The sequence below is a fragment of the Equus przewalskii genome, chromosome 8 (genome assembly GCF_037783145.1).
Source record: "Equus przewalskii isolate Varuska chromosome 8, EquPr2, whole genome shotgun sequence".
In the NCBI taxonomy this organism is placed as follows: Eukaryota; Metazoa; Chordata; class Mammalia; order Perissodactyla; family Equidae; genus Equus; species Equus przewalskii.
In genome coordinates this window covers 47,382,761-47,404,431 of record NC_091838.1, presented here as the reverse complement: position 1 = coordinate 47,404,431, position 21,671 = coordinate 47,382,761, and the positions used below count along the sequence as shown (strand labels likewise).

Sequence of the window (21,671 nt, the reverse complement as noted above, 5' to 3'; positions counted from 1 at the left end):
TTTTGAAACCGCAGAAACTGCGTTAGAAGTTCCACCAATAAGTTAGTCAACAAGTATACTAAGCAAGTACTTGCGCTAATTGCTGTATTAGGCACTGTTGGGGACATACATTGTCAGTCACTATTCTCAAAAGTAATATACCTTCTCATTGGATAAATGACCTTTAATGTGAAACATTAAGAGTATACATGGTTTGTATTTAAGTGTGCATTGTGAGGTTTGAACCACATGTTCATTAGGTCTCAGAGAAGTGTTTTATCCATAGGTAACGTGTAGAATTGGAGAAAAGGTGATAAAGGGTGTGAGATACTCTCTCTTTTAAATTAGAATATCGGATTGTAGGGAATTTTATACAGGAGAAAGCCTTAGGGTATTTGGCCAAATGAATGGACTGAAGTCAAGTAGGCTTCATCTAAACATTTCATGATTAGAGAGTATGATTAGACAGCAGGGAGTTAAGAGGTTCCTTTACCTTCCCCAGGCCTTTGAGAGCTTCCTCCAGGAGAGGAAGAATGGAAACCAAATGGAAAAGTACTGCTAGGTAGATGCTGATTGTACTATGTGATGATGACCCTTGGGAACAGAAGGAGGAGAGTCCATGCTTTTGCTCTTCATTGCATGAGCCACTCTTATTTTCTCCCTCCTTCATATATTCCATTCATAATATAATACAATTTTGTGAACCAGTGAGGATCTGATGAACAGAGTTTTGGCTCTTAAATTTCCCAAACTCCTTTGATCTAAGCAAGATATATTTCCCTTTTTTTTTTCTCCTCTCCAAAGCCCAGTATATAGTTGTATATTCTAGTTGTAAGTCCTTCTAGTTCTTCTGTGTGAGCCACTGTCACAGCATGGTTACTGACAGATGAATATTGTGGTTCCACACCTGGGAACCGAACCTGGGCTGCTGAAGCAGAGCACACTGAAGTTTAACCACTAGGCCATAAGGGCTGGCTCTAAGCAAGATATACTTTCTTTTTTTTTTTTTATTGAGTTAATGATAGGTTACAAACTTGTAAAATTTCAGTTGTACATTATTGATTGTCAGTCGTATTGCAGGTGAAGCACTGCACCCCCTGTGCCCACCCCCCACCCCACCTCTCCCCTGGTAGCCACCAATCTGTTCTCTCTGTCTACATTTTTAAATTCCTCATATGAGTGGAGTCATACAGAGATTGTCCTTCTCTAACTGGCTTATTTCACTTAGCATAATTCCCTCAAGGTCCATCCATGTTATTGCAAATGGAATGCTTTTGTTCTGTTTTACAGCTGAGTAGTATTCCATTGTAAATATATACCACATCTTCTTTATCCATTCATCTCTTGATGGGCACTTAGGTTGCTTCCATATCTTGGCTATTGTAAATAATGCTGCAATGAACATTGGGGTGCATAGGGCTTTTGGAATTGCTGACTTCAAGCTCTTTGGATAGATACCCAGTAGTGGAATGGCTGGATCGTATGGTAGTTCTATTTTTAATTTTTTGAGAAATCTCCGTACTGTTTTCCATAGTGGCTGCACCAGTTTGCATTCCCACCAGCAGTGTATGAGAGTTCCTTTTTCTCCACAACCTCTCCAACATTTTTTACTATTAGTTTTAGTTATTTTTGTCATTCTAATGGGTGTAAGGTGATATCTTAGTGTAGTTTTGATTTGCATTTCCCTGATGCACAGCGATGATGAACGTCTTTTCATGTGCCTATTGGCCATCTGTATATCTTCTTTGGAGAAATGTCTGTTCATGTCTCCAGCCCATTTTTTGATCAGGTTGTTTGATTTTTTGTTGTTGAGTTGTGTGAGTTCTTTATGTATTATGGATATTAAGCTTTGTCAGATATATGGCTTGCAAATATTTTTTCCCAGTTAGTGGGTTGTTTTTTTGTTTCAATCCTGTTTTCATTTGCCTTGAAGAAGCTCTTTAGCCTGATGAAGTCCCATTTGTTAATTCTTTCTATTGTTTCCCTTCTCTGAGAAGACATGGTGTCCGAAAAGATCCTTTTAATACTGATGTCAAAGAGTGTACTGCCTACGTTTTCTTCTAGAAGCCTTATGGTTTCAGGTCTCACCTTTAGGTCTTTGAGCAAGATATACTTTCAAAAAGCCACTTTGTGGAGGTTGTTTCACCTTGTGTTCTCTTTTTCTGACTGTTTTCATCTTTTGGCAATCTCTCTCCTTTTTATTTTATTAGTTTGTTTTATTAGAGTCTGTGTTAGGCCATCAGTCTTTTCTCTTCAGGTTTCATGTCCTCAGCATAATCATTCAAGCATTCATTCAACAAAAACTTTGTAAGCATCTATTATCTAAGGACATTGGGAATTTAAAAAATGAGTAAGAAACAGTCTTTTTCCTCTAGAAGTTCACAATCCAGTGGGTGAAACTTGTAAACAGATAATTATAGTATGAAGTGTCAAAGATTATGTTAGGGAAAACATAGATGACCACTACTACACCTTTTTGGAGAAGAAAAAGGATGGGTAGGTGAATAAGGGGAGAAAAGATTTCCCAGGTAGAATAATCAACATGTGCAAAGGTACAGAACTATAAAAAAATTGCTATGACTGGAGCGTGGTAGTATGAGATGAGAATAGACAGCTTGACAGGAGCCAAATTGCTTTAATCGTAAGCCCTTTTTGTGGTAGAAAAGGATTGGGGGTTGGGAGACAGGTAGACTTCTTGTATTAATTGACGTGTGGTTAGGAGACTGACCCATAATGCCATGTGGGTGAGGAGGGGTTGGAAAAATGAGGTTTGTCATCAAACCCGAGGAGGATTGAGGAGGGTGAAACAGAGGTCCCATGGGTCTGACCCTAAGTGAATAGGATCCTAGGGTGGTGGTCAGAAGATGATCAGGTGATCAAGGATTTATTCTAGAGTCAGTGATAGTAGTTTGGGATCTGTCACTTAGTACACAGGAGGCTAAGAAAGCTGTCCATAAGGTGCGAAGAAACTTGATAGTGTTTTCTTGTACATAAGCCCCCCTGCAATATTTTATTATGAAAAATTTAAACATATAAGAAAGTTAAAAGAATTGTATAGTGAATACCTGTATACCTACCACCAAGATTTCACAATTATTAACATTTTGCAACTTTTGCTTTTTCTTGTTTCTGTCCTTCTGGCTGTTGTGTCATCCATCCATCAATCCATTTTATTTTTTTGCTTTTCAAAGTAAGTTGCAGATATTGATATGATACACATCACCCCTAAACATTTCAGCATTACTATCATAAACTATTCAGTATTCAGTATTAGTTTATGATTCTTTTGTTGATGTAAAATTTATGCACAGTGAAATGAAAAAATTTTAGGTGTACCATTTGATGAATTTTGACAAATATATACACCTGTGTAATCCAGACCTCCATCAATATGTAGAACATTTTCATAATAGAAAGTCCCTTCATGCTGCTTCAGTTGAATCTTGCCCTCATTTTCCAAAGACAACTACTGTCCTGTTTTTCACCATAGGTTAGTAACAATAGATTATAGATTTAGCTTCATATAAATGGAATCATACAGTTGGTTTTCTTTTGTGTAAGACTCCTTTTTCTTAGCATAATGTTTTTGAGATCCCTCCATGTGGTTTCATGATTCTGGTGTGTACATACTTTTCTTTTTATTGTGGTAAAATATACATAAAATTAAATTTACCATTTTAACCATTTTTAAGTGTGTGATTTAGTGGCATTAAGCACATTCACATTGTTGTTCAACCATCACCACTACCATCTCCAGAACTTTTTCATCATCGCAAACTGAAACTCTGTACTCATTAAACAATAACTCCTCTCCTCCTCCCCCTCCCTCTGGTTATCATTATTCTACTTTCTGTCTTTGTGGATTTGACTGTTCTTCATACCTCGTATAAGTGGTATCATACAATATTTGTCCTTTGTGTCTGATCTATGTCATTTAGCATAACGTTTTCAAGGATCATCCATGTTGTTGCAGGTATCAGAATTTCATGCCTTTTTAAGGCTGAATAGTATTACATTGTATGTATATACCATATTTTGTTTATCCTTTCATATGTCAGTGGACATTTGGATTGTTTCCATGTTTTGGCTATTGTGAATTTTGCTGTAAATACAGGTATACAAATACCTGTTCAAGTCCTTGCTTTCAGTTCTTTTAGGTATATACCCAGAAACAGAATTGCTGGGTCATATAGTAATTATATGTGTAATTTATGGAGGAACTGCCATACTGTGTTCCACAATGGCTGCACCATTTCACATTCCTGCCAGCAATGTACAATTGTTCTAATTTCTCCACATCCTTACCAGCGCTTGTTATTTTCCTTTTTTTTTTAAATTGTAGCCATCCTCATAGACGTGAAGTTATATCTCATTGTGGTTTTGATTTGCAGTTCTCTTGTTGCTAGTGATGTTGAGCATCTTTTCGTGTGCTTATTGAACATAAGTAAATGTTCTTTAACAAAATGCCTATTTAAGTCCTTTCCCATTATCTTCTTTTTGCTGAGGTTCTAGAGTTCTTCATATATTCTAGATATTAAACCCTTATCAGAAATATGATTTGCAAATATTTTCTCACATTCTGTAGGTTGTCTTTTCATTTTCTTAATAGGGTCCTTTGATGCACAGAAGTTTTTAATGTTCATAAAGTTCAGTTTATTTTTTTCTTATGCTTTTGATGTCATATCTAACAATCCCTTGTGAAATCCAAGGTCATGAAGGTTTATCCTTATGTTTTCTTCTAAGTATTTTGTAGTTTTAGCTCTTACATTTAGGTCTTTGATTCATTTTGAGTTAATTTATATAAATGGTATAAAGTAAGGGTACAGCTTCATTCTTTTTCATGTAGATATTCAGTTTTCTTAGCCCCATTTTAAAAAGAGTGTCCTTTCCCCACTAAATGGCCTTGGCACCCTTGTTGAAAATCAATTGACTGTATATGAGAGGATTTATTTCTGGACTCTCTATTCTGTTCCAATGGTCTACATGTCTGTCTTTATGCCAGTTCAACACTGTTTTGATTACTGTCATTTTGTAGTAAGTTTTAAAATCAAGATGTGTGAGTCCTCCAACTTTCTTCTTTTTCAAGATTGTTTTGGCTTTTCAAGATCCTTGAGATTCCATATGAATTTTAGGATGTGTTTTTCTATTTCTGCAAAAAAAAAAAGGCCTTGGGATTTTGATGGAGATTATATTAAATCTGTAGATTGCTTTGGGTAATATTGTCATCTTAACAATATTTTCTTCCAGTTTGTGAACATAGTATGTTTTTCACTTTATTTATGTCTTCTATAATGTCTTTCAGCAGTGTTTTATAGTTTTCAGTGTACAAGTCTTGGCCTCCTTGGTTAAGTTATTCTTTTTATTGCCATTGTAAGTGGAATTATTTTCTTAATTTCCTTTTTGGATATACATAACTTTTTAGTATCAGGTTTTGTGCTTGAAATGACTATATGCAATTCTTTATTTTTTATTTATTTATTTGTTATTTTTTTAAAGATCGGCATCTGAGCTAACATCTATTGCCAATCTTCTCCTTTTTTTCTCCCTTTTCTTCTTCTCCCCAAAGCCCTCCAGTACATAGTTGTATATTCTAGTTGTAGGTCCTTCTGGTTGTGCCATGTGGGACGCCATGTTCAGGGTCGCTTGATGAGTGGTGCCATGTCCACACCCAGGATCCAAACGAGTGCAACCCTGGGCTGGCGACGTGGAATGCATGAACTCAACCACCCGGCTACGGGGCCGGCCCCTATGTGCAATTCTTAATCAAGACTTTTTAATGGTGATATCTTAAAATTCTTGAATAGTCTCTGTTGGTGAGAAACTATATCACCTAATAGGTGTTAAAAAATTTTAGACTATTTTTCACAGCCATTCAAACTTTGCAAGATTTGAAATTGAAGTTAAAATGTAACAAATATAATGTTAAAATTTCTTAGGACAGGGGCCGGCCCGGTGGCCGAGTGGTTAAGTTCATGTGCTCTGCTTCCGCGGCCCCGGGTTCGGATCCTAGGCGTGGACATGGCACCACTCATCAGGCCATGTTGGGACGGTGTCCCATTTGCCACAACTAGAAGGACCACAACTTAAAAAATATACAACTATATACTGGGGGGATTTGGGAAGGAAAAAAAAAAAGCAGGGGGAAAAAAGAAAGATTGGCAACAGCTCAGGTGCCAATCTTAAAAAAAAAAAGAAAATCTTAGGACAAACAGATTTGGAAATCAATAAAATGTTTCATATCAAGTATTTCAAAATAAAGATGAAGCTCTATATTGCAGTATGTACATACATTTTTCAAATGATCACTTTGTATCTAGCTTGGATACTACTGTAAGGATCCCTCTGTTGCTAGCAGACAGAGATAACTGATACATGTGAAGGAACAGATTTAGGGGCTATTATCTGTAGCCTTCCAGAATCTGCCCTCCTCCTTTCCTCCAAGCTGTTAGCACGTTTGGCTAAGCACTGTCTTGGACATCTCAAACAGAAACTCCTCCAGCAGCTTCATGGGGCAGTGGTATGCTCTGCAGCTGGTTAATAAATCCATTTCCAGGGGCTTGAGCAACTCCTCAGCTGTGCTCAGTGCCTTACAGAGGAGCAGTGGTGTGGGATGTGGCCCGTAAATCACCATCTCCAGGAGAGGGAGTTGGATTCAAAGAGTCACAAACAAGGTTACCCACAACCAGAGATCACCATCCTGGGAGCTTCAGCCAATCCTGGCTGTGCCTGGTTGCCTTGTGGGCTGAAGAGGTCCACTTTCACTTGACCCATTGAATTCCATTGTCTGCACACCACTACGGATCATTGCGCACCTGATGGGAAGCTCTGGTCTAGTGAGTGGCTTGTTTAGAAAGGAGAAAAGAAGAATTTAATGTATCTTAGGAAGAATAAGCAAAAATAGATTCATCCTGATAGGTATAATTTTGGAAATATGGTCTATCCTATCTTCTGATCAATTCCCAATCTAAAGTGTGTCAGTTTAGAATTCTGCATTGGAAGTTAGATGAATGGCTTTGGTTTAATGTCTGAATGTGTTGAAAGGAAGTTGGAAATTTGGATTGTTTTTCTACTTCTGCCATTAGCTAACTGTGATCACCTTTATTATGTTTTGCTTTCCACTCTCTTTGCTCACGCATTTCTCTGTATACTCTGCATTATTGCCTCTCATGTGTTTTTTTCTAAATATAGAATTTGAAGTTACTTGAAATGCATTTCAAATGCCATTTCCCCCATTTGAATCTCTTCTGATTCTTCCTACCAGGAGGATATTACCAGATAATATCTTTCCCTTCTTTTGGGAGAAAACAGTTTATATTATAATTTTCTTATAGTATTATATTCTTTCTTGGACTATGGTTTTTGTCTGGATTTATCTTATTTCCTCTTCCTTCTTTATATGGTCTTCTTAGCATTGTGAAGAAATTGTAGTTTATCTAATTTGAGGGTACAGTAAAATAATTTTTTAAGCAAAAAATTTTTTACCTACCATAATTAGCAAGCACATATAAACCATGCTGCTTAACCCTCTTTCATGAAGAAATATGAGAAGTTTGGACTGAAAATGGAAAAGCTGACTTCACTTTCACAGATGGCACACCTGTAATAGATGAAAAAACAGGTTTCAAGACTGTATTTAATTCAGAAAAAATGTTCCTACCTTCCATTGCATCATTCAGCAGAGAATATGTACTGCAAATTTTGTCAGGTTCATGGAATAATATAATGGAGGAATTGATGGTAACTCAACTTTCTGCTTGATTGTACCACTAACCAGTTTATCGATTATTTGGAAGATATTAAACATGGATCTGGAGACTTAGTTCGTTTTAATACGGCCATGTAACTAGATTGTGGAAACTTATTGAGAGTAACCGAGCTGCTTCTCCAGATCAAGGCCTTATTAAAAAAAATATTTTTTTAATTAAAGGCCTTTGAGAATAAAGGGTGTATCAGATCCTCATTGGCTCACAAGACTTTGTTACTGATGCGAAAAGATATCTGAACATATTGAACTAGAAACTGCAGTGGGAAAATGTGCTCGTTTATTTAGAGAAGTGCTGTCTTTCCCATTAAAGTGCAACGAGGGGATTGAGCAGATGGCACTTGGAAGCTACACTTATTTCCATTGCAGAGCTGCCCTGATATGAGCGGAAGCGCTGATGTTTAATATTGGTACAAATTAAGATACAATTTCAGAAAAGACATACACATTTTGATGTATTTGAATAATACTTTAAGTTTCCATGGTTCTAAGTGCAAACTTGAGGATGTGACAGAAGGCCAAGGAAATGCTCTCTCAGTGTGGTTCAGTCTCGGGGACAGAGGGAGCTGAAACAAACTGCTCATCAAGGGGGTGCTACTTGATCAGGCTCTGCGGACTGGTGTGCCTGAGACTCTCAGCATCCGTGCCGAGATGAGATCAGAAATTGAGAGAAAACGAGCAGAAGCTTTATGGTAATTTGGCAGAGTATGTTTATATCTATTGAATCTAATAGTGAAAAATTGGTTTTGTATTATGTATATCTTTTATTTCATTTTCTAGTAATTCATTCTTATTGTATTTTACCAAAGTTATCTGTCTGAAATGGATTAGGGAAAAAAACGAAACAAAACAGGTACTTCATCACAGATAGTTTAGAAAGCATTGAATCCAGAGTCTCTTAGAAGCATGAAGCATCTGGAAATGAATATATGAATCTGAGGTTTATCTAGAAATTTCTGGTAAGGTGGGTGGCCAAATTCTAAGGCAATATTTAGGTCCATCTGACTCTATAAAGTACAAATTCTGTTTTATAGCTAAAAATTAAAAATAAAATGCCTATTTTAGAAAAACTAACTAGGGACTGTATTCCACTATGTCGTTAATTTAAAATACTCACCCTTCCCATCTGTGCATTTAGGATCATGAGCCCAGTAGTGCAAAATTTAGCCACCCTTATTGTAGCACAATGCCTTCTGCCCAGGAGATACCAAAAACATTTGTTGAGTTCAGTTAATTTCTCCTAATAGTTAGGAGAAAGCTGGATAGTTCACTAAATAAAGTCCAGAAAATTAAAGTAACTTTGAAAGGTAAAATTTGAAAGGTTTTTAGCCTTATAGCCTCTACCAAATGTTATCTGCCTGGTTCTGCTTGATTAGACCTTTGCCAATCAGCACTTTGTTTGAGAATATGTTACTAAGGCACCACTATGAAGGTAGTAGATTTGTGAGAGTCTAAGTTTGTTATTGTTGTTGTTTTAATCAGTTGAGATTTTTAGTAAACTAAATCCTTAGTTTGTTGTTTTCGTAAGTTCAGATTTTTTGTAATTTTCTTGATATAAAAATTATAAGTGACTTCATAACTCTATTCTGATACAGCAATTACTTAAAGAACTTACCCTGAAGATCTGTTTTCCAAAGTAGATGTTAATATACTGTAGTATCTTCCTTATACTTTAATACTATCCCTCAATAAATTTTCAAAAGTTGGCCGATATAAGAAGAAAATAGTCACCCATATGGAAATAATAGCATTGTGTCATATTGTCAACTTTCATGTTAGATTTGCAAAATTGAAATATAATTATGAATAACAAAATAAACACATGTACTGTACAACAGAGTATGCCATGATGTGCTTTTGATACAATGGAAACAATTACTAATAAAATAAGGTGTTTTATTTGGAAGAGAGAATTTGTTCTTGGCAGTGGCTTTCCAATTTTACCAACTTTAAAAGTGACTATATTGGTGGATGAGATAGTTATGGAAAAAATGTATACAATCTTTATGCTTAGAACACATGCATTGTCAAAGTTTCTTCACGCAAAAGTTAAGCAGGACCCAGACTACCAAAGCTATCTCATTCTGAGGGGGAGGCCGTAGAATATTCTCTTTACTTAGCCTGTCACTTCCATTAGGCAATTTAAGAAATTTACATTCTGAATTTCATTTTAACGCCAAACACTGGTTCTGTCTTTATTGATTCTGCCTTTATTTTTATGAATATATGTGTATTTTGATATGTCAGTGGGAAATATACCATGTGTAGTATTTTTTTGGTTGATGTTTCATTTCAGTGTTGTGCTGTATTTTTCATGTGTTCTGTTTTCCAGCTAAGGACAGTAGCAAGGTCTTTTAAGAGTATGCTGCACTCTATTTTCTTATTTCTTCTTTCCAGAGATTGTAGAACTGTCTTCTGTTTATAGTGAAGATTCACTGTTGACTAACACAGATTTGAAGACTTCTGTTGTAATCTATTGATAGAAGATTTAGAGAATAATATTGGCATGTTTTAAAACATCTTTGTATAAGCATAATATTGTGTTTTGTATTTTTGCAGGAAGATTCTTTGGCAACAGATGATTTCCTTGTGGACTACTTTAATGAATTCCTAAGCCTTCCAGTGAGTGTATTATTATGTTCTATGGAATATATTATCAAAGCAAACTATTGTAATCACTGGATTATCTCGTAAGAAATTTATCAGGGATAATTTTTTTTAAATATTAAAGCATTGAGGTAAAGTTTGTGTCTTTTTGTGGAGTTAATCATTTGGGTTTGCATCATATTTAGGAATTATTCTTACTGAAGAAAGCTGGGTCAGTTATACCACAATAAAAAAATTTTAGGGGCTGGCCCCGTGGCACAGTGGTTAAGTGCACATGTTACGCTTTGGCGGCCTGGGATTCACCGGTTCGAATTCCAGGTGTGGACATGGCACCACTTGGTAAGCCTTGCCGTGGTAGGCTTCCCACGTATAAAGTAGAGGAAGATGGGCACGGATGTTAGCTCAGGGCTAGTCTCCCTCAAAAAAACCCACAACTTTAAAAAAAATAAATAAATAAACAAAAGGAAAAAAAAGAAAGCTGGAATTTTTCTATCCATCAAAAGCATTCTGTACAAAATCTCATACAGTTGTATTTAGCACCATTTCAGGCTTTGAACAGAGGTGATAAGGACAGAATATTAAAAAAATTAAGAAACTAAATTTCTTGCCTCTAGGCAGTTATTGTTTTCCTCTTGGACAAATATTAAAGTGGAATTTGTGTTAAGTCAACTAGAGTTTTATATCAATAGTAAATAAGACATAGGTGGATGCCAAATAATAGATTTTCAGTCTTAGCAATGAACAATAGTAAGTATTGAGGAATTTGGGAAAAGTGAAATGGGGGCACATAAAAGCACTTACATTGTTGTATTAAATAAAGTTAATCAGGAATGTCAGATAAAAGAAAGATAAGGTTTTTGTTATTGTTATGAAATCTTTTCTCTTTTTTTTTGTGAGGAAGATTGTCACTGAGCTAACATCTGTGCCAGTCTTCCTCTGTTCTATGTGGGATGCCACCATGGAGTGGCCTGACAAAGGCTGGTGGTAGGTCCATGCTTGGGATCCGAACCTGTGAACCCTCAGACCGCCAAAGCGGAATGCGTGAACTTAACTACCACACCACTGGCCTGCCCCCTTAAAACTTTTTAATTAACATATTTACAAGGAAAAATTTGGAATATAAAAGTCACAAGTAATTTTAAAGGGAGTGGACCATAAAATGTGAAATCTCTTAAAGCCTAAATCTGAAAAATGTCTTTTGAAGGGAAAGTACTAGAAGTACTTTCTTGCCTAGATTAGTTCTTGTATATATGTGTGTATCTATGCATGAATGTTTGTTGTTTTGTGATATTTTCTTTTTTTCCAAAAGAATTTGTGCTCTCTCCTCCATCTGGCACAGCTAGGTCTCTGGTTAGGTTGGGACACCAAGCTACCCTCTCCTTTCCAGCAACAGGCCTGAGCAACATGACCAGATACCCGGGGCGCGGAGGCTTCTTGTGTGTCTGACTCTTCAACTTTCATCATGCAATTGTATACTGTTAAAAAACCCAGCAGCATCACAACATTTTCAGAATTTTGCTCTTCCAGATTATGTAGTCTTTCCTCTAGGCTCTACAGTTTCCATTCTTTCTCCAAAAAAAGTATACTTTTGTGACATTTTAAAAAGAAAAATCCCTATGTTGGATCTGATTTCAATTTCTCAAGATTGACATTTCATTGCCTCAAGATTTGTGATTATCTTGAGTTTTACTTGCTCCAGAAAATAAATTCCCTGCCTAAATTTCTTTTTAAAAAAAATTTATTTTAATTTATGAAAGTAATATAACAATAGAGAAAATTTGCTTAAAATGTTAAGAAAAATTCAGTCATAGTCCTGTCATCCAGTCAGAAGAGATGTTACTATTTTTGTGTTTTATTTCAGGCTTGGGTGAAATGACAGAGTGTGATTTCTGTTGAACTCTGTCTATGCAGTCATGTATTCATACCACCCCAGCAGACACCTACACTTTGACCCTTTCATATCTCCCAGGCTGGCCGCCTGGGCGGCTTCTCCCCTCTTTCTGTGTCCAGATCCTTCTGCTTTCACATTCTTTCTCTGTCTCTTTCTGTTTTTAAGCCCCTTTGCATCTACATTTGGTACCACACAGTCTGCCTGTTAACTAACCATGCTTCATGCCACAAGATGAGAGAAGGGGAAATGTCACAGGTTTCCAAAAAGAATTTGGGGGCAGGAAGGAGATGGGATGATGGATTTTTCAACCTAAGTTCCTGGCAAGATTCTAGAACAGATTAGTAATGTTTGGTTTATGAGCACTTAGCTAAGAATTAGAAGCCAGCATGGTTTACTGAGAATTAGTATGGCAGATTAATCTTTTTACTTGGATAATTATGGACTGGTATTTTAGGGAACCATAAATTTAATTTATTATGATTTCAATAGAGTAGTATAATAATAATAATAATAATAAATTGAACCATGTTATTTCCTGCTCAAAACAGTGTTTAGTGACTTCTCATGACACTCAGAATAAAATCTAAAATGCTATATGATCTGGCTCTTGCCAGATAAAGATCTCTTTTGGTCTTTATTTCCTGTGCCTCTTCTCCTTGTTAATTCTTTTCCAGCCTAACTAGCCTTCTTTATGTTTCTTAAGCATGAATACGCCAGTGTATTCAGGGCCTTTCAGCCTGGAATGCTTCCCCCAAGACACTTGTATCACTTTCTCCCTGATTTAAATCACTTCTGTTTAGAAAGCCTTCCCTTCCAGCCCTATCTAAAACAATACACCCAACACATGCTCCACTTAGGCTGCTTTATTTGTCTCCAAAGCCCTTATCATTATCTGTGAAGTTAGTTTTCAAATATTTGAATGGGTTCACTACCCATAGCCAGTAGGGATTGACTATTAATAGCCTGTAGACTGAAGTCCAGATTCCTTCGTATGGAATTCAAGACCCTTTGTAATTTGGCCTCAGCCTGCCCCTTCTAGCTTTATCTCTAGCTTCGTACTTCTTGTGTCACCCTTTATACTCTTTCCTGCCTCCTCTAACCCACCCCTACCCACCTTGACCGCACAGTATTCTTCCTGTGCTCATCTCCCAGGGTAATGGTTAGTTAGTAATAGGAGTGAGACGGAACTGCCATTGAGCTCAGCTCCTCCACTTGTTCCCCATGTGATCTTAGACATATTCCTTGACTACTTAATTCCTTGATTTCTTTCTCTGTGAAAATGATATAATTGTTTTACAAGATTGTTGTGAAATGAGGTAATGTATATTAAGTGCCTGACACAGAATTAGTGCTTCTCTTTCCTTTTCCTTTACTAACTAGACCGTCTCATCTTTCATTCCTGAAACATGAGGGGCAGTCACTCTTTAGCTTGATTGGTGGATCATTGTCACTTTAGAGGATAATCTTCTGTGCCACACAAATCTGTCATTGGCTTTGAATTTTAAAAATTGTTTTTCTCAGAGACTTGAATGAAACATTGCAAGTGAACCAGTGTTTCTTCAGCTTAAGGTCACTTAGCTAGAAAGTGACAGAGTTCACCCATGTCCACATGGCTCAAAAACTTGTCCTACTACATGGTAATAACTATAGCACTGGCAGCAGAGGAATAAGCTGATAATTTGGATACAAGAATCTGGTCTCATTTTTATCATGATAATCTGAGATGGAGTAAAACAAACAAATCTAATGTATTTTTAAAGTGCATTAACAGAAGTTAAGATCAAGAAAAATATTAATCTGGAGCATAGAAGGCACTCAATGAATGCTTTTTTGAATTTGATTGAATTGTCAGACCACATTTGGGATATTGTTTTCCATTCTTGGTGCCACATGTTAAGAGCTGCTCTGCCCAACCAGACTTGGGGAGACTTAGCCAATGAACACTCTGAAAGCCACGTCAGATGAGGAAGGATTGAAAGAAGTGTGGGTGTTGAACCTGGTCAGGGAATAGGTAGAAGGGTTGGAATAGAGCATCTCTTTCCAAATATTTGAAGATCTGATTGAGGAAGAGGAGGTAACATATTCTATGAAGCTAGAGTGCAGAACCAGGGCCAGCATTTATGAGGAAATTGATTTTCGCTCACTAGAAGAATGACATTTAAAGTTTGTTTTCTAACAATAGAATGGGCTGGCTTGTGAAGGAATAAACTCCCTGTGATTGAAGATATTCAAGTATAGGTTAGGAAATCATTTTGGGGAATATTTTATAGGGGACATATGTATTGGTTGGGAGATTAGACTTTTCCAACTAAAGAAAATTTGATTAATTCATTCTCTGTTTATCTTATCTCAGGAGCTAAATTGTAGATTTCCTGTGGCCAAGGATAGGTCTCTTTCTTCTGTATTTCCCAAAGCTTCTTGAGGATGATTCTGTTTTTATTTTCACATCTTCCATGTAATATTCTTGAAATAGACAAATAAACCTTCTAATCTTTTCTTCTGTCTCCTCTCCTCTACCACCTGCGCTCCCTCCACCCCCCAAAAAACCCAGTAACCTAAGCCTGAGAGTGTAGAAATATAACATTCTCCGTCCAAAAGGGCCCTTAGGTAATCTAGATTTCTGAGACTTCTGATACTACTTCCACATTTATAGTGACGTGCCCAAGGTTTCATAACTGGATTGTGGCAGAAATGGGCCTAGGAATCAGGCTATCTGGCTCCTACACTATTTCTTTCCATTACACCATTACACCCTTGGGACACACTGTAAGATCCAGAAATTGATGGCTGGTAGCCTGCCTCCATGTTATTGTTTGATGAGGGGAATCCAGGACAGTTGCCACTATTATAACTGATTATGGCACTTTCCAAATCCTAGCTTTCATAACTTCATTCCGTTTGTTCTGGTGCCAGGTTCACATTCGGATACTGTTTTCATTTGGTGTCTGGGAGGTTTTTTTTGCTGTCAACTCTTTATGGACAAGTGTTTGCTTATTAAGTTTTCTTCTTTGCTATAGTGTGAAAACACTTTTTTTTCTTTTGGTTTTGTTTTATGTGTTTCATGCTCAGTGACTGTTGTGGGATTGAGTAGATGAGCCCATATACAGATTTAGGTTGGTCCTCTGTGGGTGGTTTAGAATGTTTGTGACATTTATGGTTTGCAGAAGCCGAAGGGGTGGCCTGTTCTATACCCTCTTTGCAAGGATAGGTATGTCATGTGTTTGCCAGACCATGCTTAGCTATGTGCCTTTGGAATTTTACCATAACTTCTTTTTTTGGACTGATTCTCCACACTTTTTAAAAAATCTGTAAACTATTATAATTTCTTGCAGGCTTATGAAGGAGTTATATGTTAGATGGATTGTTGGGTAAGGGGAGAGAGGAAGAGAGTATAGATTTGGGGAATGAGTGGGATGAAGAGGAATGAAGGCCAAAATTTAAATATTCAAAGATTGGTTTTTAAAGGTGTTGATGTAGCTGTAGGTACTGCTTAGTTCAGCCTTTATTCTTGTGGATGTTTTGATAAGACTTGTAGCTCAAACAATAAAGTACTCAAATTACCTAATATAACTCATTTTATTAACCAAGGATATTTTCTATGCATTTTGTGTGGCACCTTATTCCTTCCATTCCATTGGTGAATATGTCCAGTAAATAGTTTATGGTTAAACATCTAAAATGACAGTAAAACTTAGATTAAAAGAAGTTGTTACTGGTAACTGATTTGTTATATTCAAGTAGTCAGATGTTTTTCATTCGGCTGACTAGGATGCATGTTTAAAATATAGCTTTGGAGCTCAATTAGGAGAGACAGAGCAGAGATGAACATGTATTAAATTAATCTAGTCATTAGTTTTTAATTTAAATACTATTCAGCTAAATAATTTGGCACCTGGTAAGTTTCAGTGGTGCTGGGCTGGCAGTTTAAGCATGTCACTAATTATTCACAGGTTTTTTTTCCTCTTCTTTTCAAAGAAATGTGGAACCAGCAATTTATTGTGGTAAAAATATTTTCATGCACTTTTTCTGTGAGAATATTTTTCACACATGGATGACTAGTACTACAAAGTTAGCTTTCACCACCTTCAGGTCAATTCGTTTTAGAACATTTGGGAAATGATACCCTCGAAATAAGAAAATTAAGTAAGGGAAAGAGCAGTCTGTAACAGTTTGTGGAGGATTGGGTTTGAGGCTCAAACTGAAGACTTTTCCTGTCATATGAGTAAAAGCTGAGTGTTCTCTAAATCAGCCTAGTCAGCTTTCTGGGAGAAAGATTTCTTATATTGTTCATTTCTATCTCCTCCACCTATGTGTCTTTTATTGTCACATACTAAACTAATTTTAGGAGTTTTATAGATAAGCTTGGAAATGGTAAAAACACAGGACTAGATGTGTGAGAGAGTGTATTTTTAAGCAGACAACAGGACTTTGTGTAATAATTAAAGACCAGGGTCTTTCTCCTGTGCATACGATATAGGTGGCCAGCCCCCTCCACTACACGTATGTGGATACGAGAGAGTTGGCATGAAGTAATGGGCAGAGTGTGGGCTTTGAAATTATCTTAACCTGGATTCTGTCTCTCCCCAGCTGAAAACTCTTCAGTGGCTCCGCATCCTTCTAAACAGTGATTCTCAAACTTGAGTGTGCATGAGAGTCACCTGAGGACTTGTTAAACGCTGAATACTCGGCTGCACCCCTGGAGTTTCTGATTATAGGGAGAGGCCTGAAAATTTGTATTTCTGGCAAGTTCCTAGGTGATGCTGATGCCACTGGTTCAGGCATCGCACTCAGAACCACTGACTCCAGAGAGTAAGTTGAGAGTTATAGCGTATAATAGAAAATCCTTGATGAACTCATCCTCTGCTTTTCTCTCCAAGCTAATATCCTGTTATTCTCCCCTTGAATATTAAGCTTCAGCAATGTCCAACTGCTTGCAGTTCATGAAAGGTGCCCTATTATTTTGTGTTCCTGTGTCTTGATGCACTTGCAATTTCTTTTTCTTCTTCTTCCCAAAGCCCCCCGGTACATAGTTGTATATTCTAGTTGTGAGTGCCTCTGGTTGTACTATGTGGGATGCTGCCTCAGCATGGCCTGACGAGTGGTGCCATGTCTGTGCCCAGGATCCGAACCGGCAAAACCCCAGGCCATGGAAATGGAGCGTTTGAACACAACCACTCGGCCATGGGGCTGGCCCCCACTTGCTATTTCATTTGCTGAATCCCCTTCTCTCCATAGTCTGCTTGATGAGAATGCCTATTCATTCTTCAAGACCCAATTTTCTCTATAAAACTTCCTTAATTTCCTGAAGATAGTTAATGATCTTCTGTGCCATCACTCTACTTTGTAAACACTTCTATCGTGGTTATTATGTGTTAAAGTGGAGTTGCAATATACACACATTATTACTAAAAATGAATTGTTCGCACTCTGCAGAGACAGTGAGGATGATTTAAAGAGTAAGGATGGTTTTGTCTGTTGTACTAATGCATAAACCTACGTATACCAATCCATGAACATCATGGAGAGGATGTGAGATGGAAGATGAGAATCTGTCATTCCCTTAATGGGTCTCATCCCCCTTCTTCTCATAGTGTAGTCATATTATCTTGCTTGGAGTAATTCTAGTGCTAAACATATATTTCTGTTTAAGATTAACTTTAAACACAAGCGCATCACTTGGTCGTTAACTGAAGAATCAGTGACCCATTTTAATGCCAGAGGAAAAACTGACTAATCAACTTCGTGAGAGATAGGACAACATTGTATTTTATGGGTGTTTTCAAGGGTTTCAAGAGATAATTTTGACTAAATATGATTTCACCTTATGTACTGACTAGACTTTATTCTCTTTGTAGGGTGAGCCTTTATTGTCTCTGTGTATTTACATATCTTTCTTTTGTTAGATTAGCATACTCTGAGGCCAGGTCTTTGTCATGTTCATTTCAGTTAGGGTTTTGTGGAGGATGCTCTGAATCGGCTCACTCAATGGAGCAATATATCATCTATCATGATATCTCATTTAATAAGGATTCAGTAAATGCTAGTTGAATATATGAATGAACTAACAAAGGAACAGGGGAATTGGGTGATCTTATTGAAGAGCAGAAGATATAGACTCTTTTTTTCCTGGAGAGACGATCATGGACTGATGGAGTGTCAAACATGGAAGGCACCTTAGAATTATTTGTTAAAACCCCTTTATATGGTAAATCTCAGGAAAGCAAAGTAATTTGCCCAAGATTTCTTCCATTTATTCATTCCGCTTAACCTTTTCTAGATAGATTCTAGTTTAGCCAAATCCCTTTTAAAGTACAGTAACTAAACTGGATATAATATTCTAGTATTACTACTGTGGTCTTTGTGGACAGATTTTCTGTTTAGCATTTGCATGTTACACTAATTTTAACTTATTTCAGTATTTCATTGACTCTTCATCATAGAGAAAAATGAATGACTGTATACTTGTTCCTTCAAGGGCAGAAACAATGTTTTGTTCATCTTGCATCCTCTTTGCTTAGGACAATAATTGACACTTGGGCATTCAAAAGTTTTGTTGTTAAAATAAGTTAACTGGGAGAAGCTTTGAATCAGTTATTTGCCATTTTTATAAACTTAGAATCACAGTGCTATTAAGGACCTTCAGAGGTCTACTCCAACTCATGGCTTTTTATATAGAAAAATGCTTATTTACCCTTGGCAAAGACTCCATCCCATTTTAATTCCATGGAAATAAATTCTTAAGTTTAAAAGTTATAGATATTTTAACAAGTCATATAGCTACATTTCTTTTTTTATATAGGAATATTTCATGTTATTTTATCATAAACATGATTAATTATGGTTTTCTTTTTGTCTTTCTTTTTTTGTAAAGTACTTCTTTTTGACCAATTCTTCTCCTCACTTTCATATGTGTACATCCTTCAGCTTTTCTTCCTCAGAATGGATATACTCTGTCTCTTTCCCCACTTAACTCGGTTCAGAATTCCACTATTTTCGTGAGTGCCTATGAATAACAGGAACCTAAATCACATGCGAAACTGTAGTTACAAGGGAGTCTGGGTAATATAGTTTTTGGTTGTCCAGACTTTGCATTTCAGGAGGTTGGAATGGATCCCAAGTGAGCCACTCCACAGGATCTGCTGCAAGCCCTACTGAGATCATGTGTCAACCCTAAGTTTAAAGCAGTTTCATAGTCATAAATCTGGAGTTCTGGGGCCAGCCCCACGGCCTAGTGGTTACGTTTGTGTGCTCCGCTTTGGCGGCCCAGGGTTTCGCTGGTTCGGACCTTGGGCGCCAACATGGCACTGCTCATCAGGCCATGCTGAGGCGGTGTTCCACATAGCTCAACCAGAGGGACCTACAACTAGAATATACAGCTATGTACTGGGGACCTTTGGGGAAAAGAAAAAGAAAAAAGATTGGCAACAGACGTTAGCAAAAAAAAACCATCCAGAGTCCTGTAGTAAGCTCATTAGGGGCCTTGCTGTAAAGCCATGGAGAGATCATTTAATCTTTCTCAGCTGCAGTTTTGCTTTGTGAATTGAAAATAAAAGCAATTGCTAATTCCCTGCCTTAAAACCTACCCTGGCCCCTATGTGTAATGGGGACAGTAACCCATCCTGAGAGTTAATTACCTCACCAAACCTGGTTATGATAGCAGTAACTCTGAGGTAACAGCAAGCCTCCCCAGAGGGTGGTGATGGCTCTACTTGTGGATGTGAACAGTCTACCTCACCAGCTCATGAGACAGCAAGCAAAACTCCAGACTGCTACCAGGAGAATCTTCCTAAAACATAAATCAGACTATGTTACTTCCCTAGTTAGGATTTTCCTATTCCACCCTCTTTCCCAGAGGATCAGGATAAGCCTATGCTTCTTAAAATGGCATGTAAAGCCTTCCATGATCTGGTCTTATCTACGTCATCTATTGCAAGTCTTTCCTCTGTTCCTTAAACTATTCCAAATATAAACTATTCTAGTTATTTTCCAACTGCATTGAACCGCTTAAAATTACCCATATACATCATGCTGCTTCCATGCCTCTGTGCCTTTGCTGGTAAAACCAGAACACAGGCTTTGGGATCAAAACACTTTGGGTTTGAATCCTAGCTCCACTAACTTCATAAGGTTGTTACTTAGCACAGTGCCTGGCATAGAGAAGGTGGTCAGCACATGCTAGTTTTATCATATGTGAGGCAGTATAGTAAAGAAGGGGAAACGTGCTGTCATTGGGACCAGACAGACTTGTTTTTATAGCCCTGATCTAGCACATTATAATTCTGAGTCCATGGGCCATCACTTAACCATCCTGAGTGTCCATTTTCTGTAAAGAGCTTTCTCAGTAATGTGGAAAGATTCAAGATAGTGCATTTAAAGTGTCCGTCACATGCCTGGCATGTGGTAGATGTTCAGTAAACAGTAGTTCTTATCACGCCTGTTATTTCTACCAACTATACCTTAACTATTTACTGCTAGTTTAAGATTGGCTACTGAAGTCTCAGAGTATCACAGTCCCTCAATATTTTGTGTGTGTGTTTTTTTTTTTTGAGGAAGATTAACCCTGAGCTAACTGCTGCCAATCCTCCTCTTTTCGCTGAGGAAGACTGGCCCTGAGCTAACATCCATGCCCATCTTCCTCTACTTTATATGTGGGCCAAGGAATGCCATGTCTGCACCTCGTATCCGAACCGGTGAACCCCAGGCTGCCGAAGCGGAATGTGCGCACTTAACTGCTGTGCCACCAGGCCGGCCCCAGTCCCTCAATCTTTTTACTTGAGCATTTTTCACTTGATTAGCAGGAAATATTTTATTTGTCTGTAGAACTAATTGGCATTCTTTGCTTTGGACTATCACAGCTTGTGCTCCTCTGGCTACTAGGTGTGAGGTTAGGAGGCAGAAAAAAGAAAGGAAATAATAAATAAAGGTCAAGCTTGTTCTCTTGTTCTATGGATACTCAGAACAAGAAGAAATCTTTTCCAGATGGTCTTTCACATTATAAGGCTTCATTTACCCCACCCTAGTTAATATTTGATGTCCACTCTCTACCAAATTTAATTCAGTTCCTTTTCCCAACCAGATTAATCTGTTTCTGATATCAGCAGACTTATTTATTTGTTTAGTGATAGTATGATTCAGAGATAATATTTGACATTTAGGTGAGTGGTGCCTCTTTGAATCCTGTTTTTGAAAGACAGATGCATTGGACAACCAATGAAATATATTTATTGTGGAAACTTTATACACAATTTACTGCTAATCATTGTTACTTATTCATTGAGCTATACTTTTCATTTTGAGGGGAAATCTTACCCCTAAGGCTTTTTGGACTGTGAACTGACATTCACATTGAACTCTATTGTCCGTACACTTTAAACTCCTTAGAAGGGGGGACAGTCAGACTTCAGAGATGTGATATTATCTCACATGGCATAT

The 21,671-nt window shown here is 37.3% G+C and overlaps 1 protein-coding gene across 10 annotated transcripts in view; it reads left to right on the top strand.

Annotated features, from left to right (window-relative positions):
- The window catches only part of LOC103564643 (regulator of G-protein signaling 22-like), a 165,397-nt gene that overhangs the window by 32,400 nt on the left and 111,326 nt on the right, over positions 1-21,671 (top strand). For all 10 annotated transcript variants that reach the window (XM_070631856.1, XM_070631857.1, XM_070631855.1 and 7 more), the window contains one exon: positions 10,301-10,363. In XM_070631856.1, the coding sequence (XP_070487957.1) occupies positions 10,301-10,363 (63 nt within the window). The remainder of the gene's footprint in view (positions 1-10,300; positions 10,364-21,671) is intronic.